Genomic DNA, 11405 nt, shown 5'->3' with positions numbered 1-11405 from the left:
ATAGCAAAAAATCTCGTAATTTGTAAGCATATTCGCCGATTTGCACGACAAGACGTTAAAGAAAAAAAAACTGGCATTTTCTAAGTGGTACCTAACCTAGCATTTGTGAGTGGTTTGGTAGTTGATTCTCAGAGGTAGAAATTTCACGTTGCGGACCCTACGTATGGATAATCGAAGAGACCGCTGATCCCTATGGTCGTGTGTGCTACAGAAGAGAATATAATTGTTCGTATAATTCTTAGCTAGTAATAAGCGCCTGTGCTTATCGATTGCAATTAATGCCTATCATCCTGTGCATGCCTCGTGTCATGCTTGTCACGTAGCAGCTGTCGCCGAACGATCTGGTGTTTTAATTTAGGTATAGTCGTCTTTAACCATGTACTTAGATTAGTACTGTTCTTATATTTGTAATGTAATAGTGGAGTTATATAGTGTGCATTAATTAGGTTTATTTGGTGCATTTTGAAGACTAAAGCCCGATAACATTTAGCTTGTGGGAATGGAGAAGAAACAAGAAAGGTACTTATTGCTGTATACCTTCCTTGTGGTTGTCATGTTTCATTCTGGCCTTGCTTTAGCTGGTCATGTTGTTTGAGACTGTTGTTGCAATTGTTGTACTGTTTGTTGTCATTGTTATGTCATCTCATTCTGGCGATCGTGCTTTAGCTGGCCATGTCGTTTGAGACTGTCTGTTGTCATTGTTGTCGTGTCATCTCATTCTGGCGATCGTGCTTTAGCTGGTCATGTCGTTTGAGACTGTTTGTTGTTGTCATTGTTGTTGTGTCATCTCATTCTGGCGATCGTGCTTTAGCTGGTCATGTCGTTTGAGACTGTTTGTTGTTGTCATTGGTGTTGTGCTATCTCATTCTGGCGATCGTGCTTTAGCTGGTCATGTCGTTTGAGACTGTTTGTTGTTGTCATTGTTGTTGTGTCATCTCATTTTGGCGACCGTGATTTAGCTCACCATGTCATTTGAGACTGTTTGTTGTAGTCATTGTTGTGACATCTCATTCTGGCGACCGTGCTTTAGCTGGTCATGTCGTTTGAGACTGTTTGTTGTTGTAATTGTTACCTGTGCCAAAAACAGCCCAGCTATAAAAAAAGTGAGGCCAAGAATGCACAAGTACATGTTCATGGAGTAACTACAACCAAAAGACATGATATCAAAATCTGGCCAAAAAGCATTTACAGTATAGGCACTTTTGTGCATTCATTTTCTATCTGCTTCACATTATCACATCCAGCTAGCTGTACATGTGTGCTTGTAATATAAACAATACTACTGAGATGATAAAAGATATTACACTGCATTGTTACCAAAATTAATTTAACTAAAAATTTACAATTGGTTTCTACTTGGCCATCTGTTTGCACTATATATTAAAATAAAAAGATGGCCAAGTAGAAACCAATTGTAAATTTTTTGTTAAATTAAATTTGGTAACAATGCAGTGTAATATCTTTTATCATCTCAGTAGTATTGTTTATATTGCAAGCACACATGTACAGCTAGCTGGATGTGATAATGTGAAGCATATAGAAAATGAATGCACAAAAGTGCCTATACTGTAAATGCTTTCTTGGCCAGATTTTGATATCATGTCTTTTGGTTACACCATGAACATGTACTTGTGCATTCTTGGCCTCACCTTTTTTTTACAGCTGGGCTGTTTTTGGCACAGGATATCACTACTTTTTGTTGACTAGAGAACATACAGCTAGGTATTATATTACATACACTGTAAATCCAGAAGTGTGAAGGTCACACTGTTGGTATGACTCCTGCGGTCGCTTAGACACTGCATGCATGCCATAATAACAGCTTCAGCAACGGATTAGCTAGCTAAATTAGTAGCAAAAGTTTCCAAGTTCAGTGTTTAGAAGCACTACTAAAAGTGACTTGCTCAGAGAAAATTCATTCAAACTGAAAATAATGTTCAAATTCCCACAAGGACTCACGTGATATCTCGCGTGATGTTTCACATAAGATAAGAACCGGCAAAGTCGAGGCTACAGTCTTAACTGTTCTTGCTGAAGCAGTGGGTTGGTGAAATAAATAGTGTAGTCGAAATCTGTGCGTGACAAGTGGAGCCGAATCAGCTGCGAGTTGTTGCAGATTGTATGCCTCGGAATGGACATGAAACCTGATGGCACTGAATGCATCACACTATTCTCCCAGCAAATTTCTGGGTAAGTTCGTGTATAGTTAAGTCATTGTAAACGACTATATAACTACCGTCGTATTTTTAGACAGGAATCTCCCATGCCATAGTAGCTTCCTGGGATTATATACTATGCTTGTGCATGTAGGCCAGAGCAAGAGGGTGTCACTCAGGCTCTTGTTGTAGGTCGATCTGCGACTGCGGTAAAACTCTAAGTCAACGGTCAAGACCACAAAATAGCTCTTACAGTGGGTCAAGGTTCAAGACGATACGGAAGATTTGAAACCCACAATCGAAAACTATATATAGCTACTATCAAGTTTACTGAATTATACGTAACTCACAAGAAGTAAGGATCTCCAAGAAGATGTTTTAAAGCTCCAACAGGCATTTTGCCACAATTATAATGATTTTTCTCTCCCAGCTGCTGGTAGCACGCACTAAGAAAGTATCATACTAGGTTACAAGCGTAGGTGCGTATAGGAAAATAGAGAAATAAGTGGAGGTCAAAAGTTCAACAAGAAACGCCCAAGTCACGATGATAAATACTGCAAGTCAAAGGTCAAGGTGAAAATTGGCCAAGACTTCGACCGCAGTCGCAGATCTACCTACAGTGTGAGCCGACGTGACACCCCCTTGCCAGAGCCTCGTAGCTGGCTTGTTCTAGCTGTGTGGGTCAGACCGCGAACAAGCTGAGCTGAACCCTGAGAAAACAGCTAAAAATGAAAGAGAATATTTTCTCAACATTTCAACCAACCAAAATGGTTGGTGATGACAACAAAGATGTCAAGAGCAAACAAGTGCTTCCACCAACAGTTCAGGAAAGTTAATAGGCTATATACTTTAATGGCTTCCTATAATGTATGGTGAAAACTTTGGCTATAAATAATGTATCAGGAATTTGAATGATCAGCGGGTAAGTCAATACTACAAATGAGTTAATAATTTTGAGGGCTCAGCTCAATGCGTACATACAGTAGGCCATAATTACTATGCATCGATTGATTGATGTGATAATAATATAAGCAGATCTGAGACAACGATGGACCCTACTATACTGTAACTGGGAAGATATATAGAGTTATGTATACTCTGATATAATTGTTGAGTGTTGTAGTTTGCCAATGGTCAAAGCTAAATTAACCATTTTAGACAGCTTTTTGTGATGTTGAAGGTGTCAGGCAAACTCCAGCTAGGGGCAGGCAATAAAAGATAATTTTTTTTAAAGCAGGAGAGGAACATGCTTAGGCCCACAAGGTACAGGCTTAATCTACTCACCCCAGTAGATGCACCATATTATGTATAATGCACATACCAATGTATTGCCCTACTAACCCCCCCTCCCCCTCGGGCATATATATGGCTTTAGTGGGCACAACCGAATGTTAAATGCCCCATGGTAGGACAAACCTATTGTGTCAAATCCCCATGCACCATTGGCTCCAGTTGCAATGAGGGGGATTTGACATAGCGTAGAAAAAATACTTGGGTAATGAATGATTGTCAACTTCCCCATAGTGAAGCAGCAGTTTCATGTCAATTCGCCTTGTAATGCCCCACTTACAGGCATTACGTCCAAGGGGGGGACACATTGGTAGGTGTGTAACACATTGGACTATTAATTTTGTGTATTGTATTCTATTTAGTGTCATTGTTGTATAACGCATGCATAGTAGAGATTTGACTGGTGTGTGACCTCATGTACAGTTTAATACAGTATTGTCAGTTGGCCGCTTGCTACAGGTGCATAATGAGTTTACGTGTTAAAATTTAGTCTTTTTTCATGCTTAGCCTTATAGCAGCTAATGTGCTTATTCTCAAACAATCAGGACTGGAAATACTACAAATTGTCTTATACTTTTATCTATCAACTATCCAATCACTGCTAGTTTATTAAAACTTCCTTTGCTGTTGTGTAACTTGTTTACCATTATGCTATAACCATTAGTCCCTCCTGGTTTATATGTCTCCTAGCAACAAAAAGTGTTATGTCACAATGTAGGTGAGAACCACAAAACAAGTCAAGTAATATATTTCAAAATTGGTCATCAACTGCTGCAGTATGCTGAATACATCTTGGGAATGGCTATGTGGGATGCTCACTTTCACAATAATCATAATGGTGGAAATAAGTGTTTGTTGACATGTTAGTCTGACTATATGATTACATGGTTTTAGTTGCTGTGCCTTACCATACTGTATCCCTTTCTGTATATGCAGGGTGGATACTGATGTTGTGACTGTTGGTGGGTGAGTTTATGGTCAATGGATAAATCACGCAAATGGTGAAGAAAAATTAATATGTGGTAGCTACGTACCAAGACCCCACTACTATATTATGAACTCTTGGTGGTACTTCATAGCCAAACGCTAGTGTATCTGGCTTCTTGTGCTATTGTAGTCATTTTTTTTAATTTTAGGGGATCATCATAATGTAAATGTTTACTATTACAGTATATTTATGCTGTCATTAAAAGTTTCGGTCTATAATTGTGGGTTACTGAAAGGTGATGCACTGATGCTGGCTTTTTAAGTGAACACTGAAGTTTCACAGGCACTGAAGGGCTGGGGCGGGATTAAAGACGTGCACGGGTAATGTAGCAGTAAGTTACTTCAACTATATCACTACAGCGGGTATGAAACAGCTGGCTATAGCTATGTACGGCCCTGCATGGGCCGGAGTCACGCTATAACGAGTCAGTGGAGGCATACCATGGCGAATTTAAAACAAATCAGTGACTAGACTCACAATTAAACCAAGAGTTGACAACACAATGAAATCAGCCAGCTCGCTATCACTTCCACACTGTTTGGGTTTGGGAATTGAGGTGGGCGCCTCACATCCCGATGTCATGGCGACAAGTTTGAATCTTCAAAGAGCACAAAAGCGATCTCGTAAACCAATGAACAACTCTTAGTGAAATTAAATGTACATATACATTGTGTAAAAAGCCCCTGATAGCCGCAGCCTTTTTACAATACGACTTCATGGTTGAAAGAAAATTGCTCCAATGGGATGCGATGACGAAGAAAATGAAAAAAAGAACGATGCACATTTGAATAAATAATTTAATTAATGTATTGTAAATGGGTGGGCGATGGAACAAACTACTCCAACAATTCGCCTGACTTCGTGTAGTAGTTACTCATTATGCAAAGGTTACATACCCTTGGTTTCGAGGCGGGATCTTTTATTTTAGTAAGGCTGAGATTTCGCCATGCGGATTTTCAAAGATTGCGTAATCGATCCCTCATGTAAATGACTCACAGTAGTGGTCACGTGTTTATTATGTGGGCGCACGCTTTGTGCTTCTTGGCCTCGCGACTCACTACCGTGAGTCTTGATTCTGTCATCTCATTCTGGCGACCGTGCTTTAGCTGGTCATGTTGTTTGAGACTGTCTGTTGTTGTCATTGTTGTTGTGTCATCTCATTCTGGCGATTGTGCTTTAGCTGGTCATGTCGTTTGAGACTGTTGTTGTTGTGTCATGTCTCATTCTGGTGATTGTGTTGTAATAGGTCGTGTCGTTTCAGATATTGTTATGGTATTTTGTCATACTTAATCCTTTGCTCATTGGCACCATAAAGTGTGTGATTTGTAGAGGCTCTAGTGATTTGTATTTTATTTTGGTTGTTATAGGATTGTGATTGTTAGATTTGGCCACATTAGACTGTTTTGTCTTGTGTCTACTTGTCATCAGAATGTAAGTGCAAAATGTATATATTGTATTCTAATTTATTTGTGATTGTCACAGGGGTGTGATAACTTGATTGTTGAAATAGGAGACTTTTCACTGAAGTACATCTTCGATCATCTTGGCAGCATGGAGTGATTTTGATTGTTGAAATAGGAGACTTTTCATTGTCGTACGTCTTCTGTCATCTTGGTAGCATGGAGTGAGTATTTTTGTATTCTATTTTAATACTCATTGTTACAGGAAGTTGATAATTTTTGATGGTTGAAATAAGAGATTTTTCATTGTCGTACATCTTCAGTTATCTTGACAGCATGGAGTGAGTATGAACTGTATTTTTGTACTCTATTTTAATAGTCATTGTTACTGGAAGTTGATAACTTTTGATGGTTGAAATAAGAGATTTTTCATTGTCATACATCTTCAGTCATCTTGGCAGCATGGAGTGAGTATGAACTTTTTGTATTCTATTTTAATAGTGATTGTTACAGGAAGGTGATGACTTTTGATCATTGAAATAAGAGACTTTTCACTGTCGTACATCTTCCGTCATCCTGGCAGCATGGAGTGAGTATATGAAATGTATTTTTGTATTCTATTTTAAAAGTGATCGTTACAGGAAGGTGATAACAGATGATCATTGAAACAAGAGACTTTTCACTGCCGTGCATATTCAGTCATCTTGGCAGCATGGAGTGAGTATGAACTGTATTTTTGTACTCTATTTTAATAGTCATTCACATTGTTACAGGAATGTGATAACTTTTGATCATTGAAATAAGAGACTTTTCACTGTCGTACATCTTCGGTCATCTTGACAGCATGGAGTGAGTATGAACCGTATTTCTGTACTGTATTTTAACAGTCATTGTTACAGGAGTGTGATAACTTTTGATCATTGAAATAAGAGACTTTTCACTGTCGTACATCTTCCGTCATCTTGGCAGCATGGAGTGAGTATGAAATGTATTCTTGTATTCTATTTTAACAGTCATTGTTACAGGAGTGTGATAAACTTTTGATTGTTAAAATAAGACTTTTCACTGTCATACATCTTCCATTATCCTGGCAGCATGGAGTGAGTATGAACTGTATTTTTGTACTCTATTTTAATGGTCGTTGTTACAGAGTGTGATAACTTTTCATCGTTGAAATAAGAGACTCTTCACTGGTGTACATCTTCCGTCATCTTGGCAGCATGGTGTGAGTATGAAATGTATTTTTGTATTCTATTATAATAGTGATTGTTACAGGCATGTGGCTATTTGATTGTGGAATTGAAGAGTTATGACTGCCGTACATCTTCCGTCTATGAAGTGAGCATGAATAGTATTAATTTTATGCTCTATTTTAATAATAATTGTTACAGCCATATGTGAGAACTTTTGTTTATTGAAATTAGAGAATTTAGATGTACATCATGAAGTGAGTGTGAACTGTATTTTTGTGTTCTGATTTGTAATGTTACAGGGGTCGATACAAATTGATAGTTGAAATAGGAGACTTCACTGTCGTACATCATCGGTAATCTTGGCAGCATGGAGTAAGTATGAACTGTATTTTTATGTTCTATTTTAAGTGATTGTTACAGGCATGCGATAACTGTGATTGAAGACTTCAGACTGTCAGTCTTCATAGTTCATGATCATGAAGTTTCATCATTGTGGATTGCTAACTGGATGATTTTTTTGCATGTGTACTCAATGTTGTGTTTTTTGTCAGTTGTAAACGTTTTAAAGTATAGTTACCGGACTAAATAAGCGGATCTAAATGCGTTTACGGAAAGGGGATTGAAAGCGGTAGTCTGCACAGACGCGGCGTTTAGGCGGGTGTTGGAGCTGATGGAGCGGTGCCAATACGGTAAATTAGACTGGTGTACATGCGGATAAGTCCGTGTAGCATGTCTCAGAACGTATGCCAGGCGGAGTCAGTCTCATATACATGGCGGATTCCGAAAAGACGATACCTGCTTAATCGCCCTCATGGCGCTCGTTATGCAGTAGAACGGGCACAGCCCGGTAGCGCGATTTTTCTTTTGTATGGTTTTCCAAAATAGGATCACATATTACAGAAAAGATCGACTAATATAACAGTCAGCTATTTGATTGCTCTATTAGAGTTACTGACTGTTCTATTAGAGTATATCGATCTTTCTGTAGTAGTTACTTTGATAAGCAAGAATTCATGCTATTGCACAAATATTCTACCTATTATGCTAGCATTATGCTCAATGCTTCAGGCACGTATTATGCTCATAATTATGCCAGCATAATCGGCGGGTCCCTATCTATGATCCCTAATCAAGTAATTTAATTTAAGCTGCACAATAATGGTGTTTATCTACAATGATTGATAACCTGCAGCTGTTTATACCATTTTTTGCACCTGTGTCCATGAATAAGTCAATATCTTTACAGTATGATGCAGCAGAACTTTTTGTCCTTGACTCCTTGTTAGTAGTAAATACAACTGTACAATTTATTGTATCATGCATAGAAGCCAAATGATATGGTTGCTTGCCCCCAGTGCCAGAAATCTTTACCTTATGCTATCCCATTCATAAACAAGCTTAAATCAAGCAAATGAATCATTTTGCAAGATAATTTTAGATTTGCAAAACATTTCAGAATTGTTGTCTAAAGGCAGCAAATGTAAATACACCCATCAAGGATGAAATACTGTAATGGGTGATAAAATTTTAAATACCCAAACATCATCATCATTAATTGCTTTGCATAACAGGTCGTAGAGTGATAATAAAAGATGCCTACTGTGACCAACTCTGTTTGTGAAGTAACTAACAGTTTATGCAATGCTACAACTGTAAAGTATTCTCTGTTTTCAGTACATACTGTACTTTCTTATACTATTATCCTTTACATAACTCAAAATAAGTATACGTACATTCCATTTTAGCAACAATATCCCTGTGCATGATGCAATCAACAAAGTAAATAAAATAATTTAGGCCTGTGTGTTATGTTTTGCATATGGTTTGGCTAAAAAAATCATTCAAAAACCTATTACAGTACCACAGAATTTCAAAAACTCTAAAAATAAAACAATCCTACTAAAATTTAATCCTTAGCTTCTGTCATCCATTTAAGTAGACGTAGCTGTTAGCAATGCTTCAGGAAGGTTAGGGTACAAATGTTTGAAGTACATTAGCAGAAGGTCCTGTTTTCTGCTTTGGTCAACAAGCATTTTGCTAAGCTCTTTTTGCTTTTCTTCTTGGTCAGCAAGCATTTTCTTAACTTCTTCCAGCTCTCTTGCTTGAATAATATTTCCTATTTGGCTTGTGTCTATGTCTTTTCCATTGATGCCATCTTTCACTTTCTTCCTAACATCAGCCACTGCCACACTTATATCAGAAATTTTCTCCTTGATTTGTTCTGTGCTTGACTATCAAAAACAGTAATTATTCATTGTTGTTACACTTGTTTAATAACATAAGCATACTGTACGTTAAGACGTTACTTTAATTTTCATGTCCTATAATTTTAAATGCAGTATACAGAAATTGTTTTAAAATAGTTATTAGAGTAGAATCTCAGTTATCCAAACCCCGGGGTAGTCCATAAGTCAGAAAAGTCCATATCTCTGAAACTGTATGTTATAAATAACCATAAAGAACATTAATTTTATTTATTCATTGGACAATTATCCATCTAGGGACTTGCAAGGAGGCTAACAGTAAACCTGAGTCAGAAACCTGTAACTGAAAACTATGCTGAATACATAAAAAATCCCAGGCCAGGCGGTGACTTGATGCACAGACAGCTTGCAATCTAGGCAAGTGCCTGAGGAGCCATCCAGGATTTCATCTGCATCCAGCCAGTACTTAATTATCTTGACTTCTGGTTTTTTTTCATTAAGGGTTATTTATTGGACAATATCCCTCTAGTGACCTGCAAGCAGACTAACAGTAAGCCTGTGAAGCATGCTGTACATTATGTCACAACAATTCTATGTTTAACTAAATTTTCAGATCCTATAATAATTTTAAATGCAGTAGAAATTGTTTATAATAGTTATTAAAGTGGAACCTCAGTTTTCCGAACCTCTTGGGACCAGAGGTGGTACATAAGCCTGAAAAGTCCGTATCTCTGAAATTGTGTATAAATAACCATTAAAATAGCAAAGAATATTTTAAATTTTTTTCACATTATTAACTACCCTAATAAAATAGTCATTACTCTAATAGAGCAGTTGATTACATAGTTCGGTTAACTGAGAATCCAGATAGTGGGGTCTGTATTGTGGAGGCTTGCAGTTAGGGCTGGGCGGTTTCTCGGTATTATAGTAATACCGCGGTATTGCAATGAAACGATATCTGTATCGCGTAGATTTCGGTGAAACGATAATATCACGATATCGATATTATTACGATTTTCAGTGTTTGTGACAGCTTATTAAGCCCTTAAGGTTGTTAGAATACACCTCAAATAATCACGTAATACTACTAAAAACAAGGACCTAGTACTAGCTAGTCAATTTTTTTTACAAAGATCGAGATACTCTAATAGAACAGTCAGCTAGGATCGAGATACCCTAATAAAGCAGTCAGCTACTCTAATATAGCAGTCATCTTTAATAACCGCGATAAATAGTAATATCGTGATATATTTCTGCACGATATATCGTGAAGCGAAACTCCAATACCGCCCAGCCCTACTTGCAGTTTCTCAAAGTTGTATTGGTTATGTAGAATCAAGCCCAAAATATCTTCAAAGCAGCCAAAATGTTTTTGATAAGTTGCTACAGAACTTTTGAAGTATTATTAACATAATTTCCTACTGACTGACCACTTTATGCTTGCAGACAAGTGTAACCCAATACTGACTAAGGCTATGAGTTTTCACTGTTAGATGTTGCTTCAGTTCAACATTTAACAACAGGGAAACCTGTGTGCTACTCAGATACCATGAGTCAGGACAGGCAAGTTCTTCTGGCCAAGTTCTGGGGTAACCTACAGATGGCTGTACAATGTGTGACTCACAGTTGAAGGTGTGAGCACCCGTAGTCCCACCAACTCCTTCACCCACTATGTATGATATGTGACCGGATCTAGGTTGGATTTCTAACCACTTGGTTGTGATGTCTCTCACACATACTGTACATGTGCATGCACACACATGCTATTTCAAGGCTTATTACAAGCATGCACATTGGCAAGCATTTTCAACAGTGCATACTACAATATTTACCCTTTCATCTACAACTTTTATATCATCCTGATGACTTTTTAATCTTCCAAAGTAACAGTGTTTAAACCGCTGAAACCAAGTGTACTCTTGCTCACTAGCATTTTCTATGTCTGAATATGCAAAATTTTCTATATCAGATGTATAGTAGTTCTTGTCCATTCTCTTTAGAAATAATTCACGAATATAACGAATTTTCTCAATATGTAGGATAAAATCAACCTGTTGGTAAAGAGTTAGGAAAATTAATAGTAAGTGTTAACCATAAATAGATTAATAATATTGTAGGATAGAGACCTAGCACAAGGATCTTTGTGAAATTTAAAAACCAAGGCAGTTAAAACA

At 37.5% G+C, this 11405-nt stretch overlaps 1 protein-coding gene and 1 long non-coding RNA gene across 8 annotated transcripts in view; one reads left to right on the top strand and one right to left on the bottom strand.

Moving 5' to 3' along the window:
* Positions 1-255: 255 nt before the first annotated feature.
* On the top strand, positions 256-7621 carry LOC136246574 (uncharacterized). 7 transcript variants are annotated; one of them, XR_010696648.1, is made up of 16 exons: positions 256-358; positions 447-519; positions 5802-5865; positions 5917-6028; positions 6100-6175; positions 6230-6301; positions 6348-6423; positions 6476-6551; positions 6608-6683; positions 6734-6809; positions 6860-6934; positions 6985-7059; positions 7110-7172; positions 7226-7281; positions 7327-7399; positions 7448-7621. It is a non-coding gene; the product is annotated as an uncharacterized lncRNA (long non-coding RNA). The 7 variants fall into 7 exon arrangements; XR_010696646.1 differs by having other exon boundaries at positions 5917-6048; XR_010696643.1 differs by adding an exon at positions 3337-3419 and having other exon boundaries at positions 4165-5865; positions 5917-6048; positions 6100-6301.
* A 1070-nt stretch (positions 7622-8691) lies between these two features.
* LOC136247782 (transient receptor potential cation channel subfamily A member 1 homolog) overlaps positions 8692-11405 on the bottom strand; it is a 36117-nt gene continuing 33403 nt past the window's right edge. Inside the window, exons 16-17 of the mRNA XM_066039607.1 lie at positions 11064-11282; positions 8692-9258 (exon numbers count right to left, since the gene is read on the bottom strand). Of these exons, the coding sequence (XP_065895679.1) occupies positions 8959-9258; positions 11064-11282 (519 nt within the window). The 3' untranslated portion in view covers positions 8692-8958. The remainder of the gene's footprint in view (positions 9259-11063; positions 11283-11405) is intronic.

This window comes from Dysidea avara, chromosome 2, assembly GCF_963678975.1.
Source record: "Dysidea avara chromosome 2, odDysAvar1.4, whole genome shotgun sequence".
Lineage (NCBI taxonomy): Eukaryota > Metazoa > Porifera > Demospongiae > Dictyoceratida > Dysideidae > Dysidea > Dysidea avara.
Note: the sequence above shows the minus strand (reverse complement) of the source record. Positions and strands in the feature narration are given on the sequence as shown.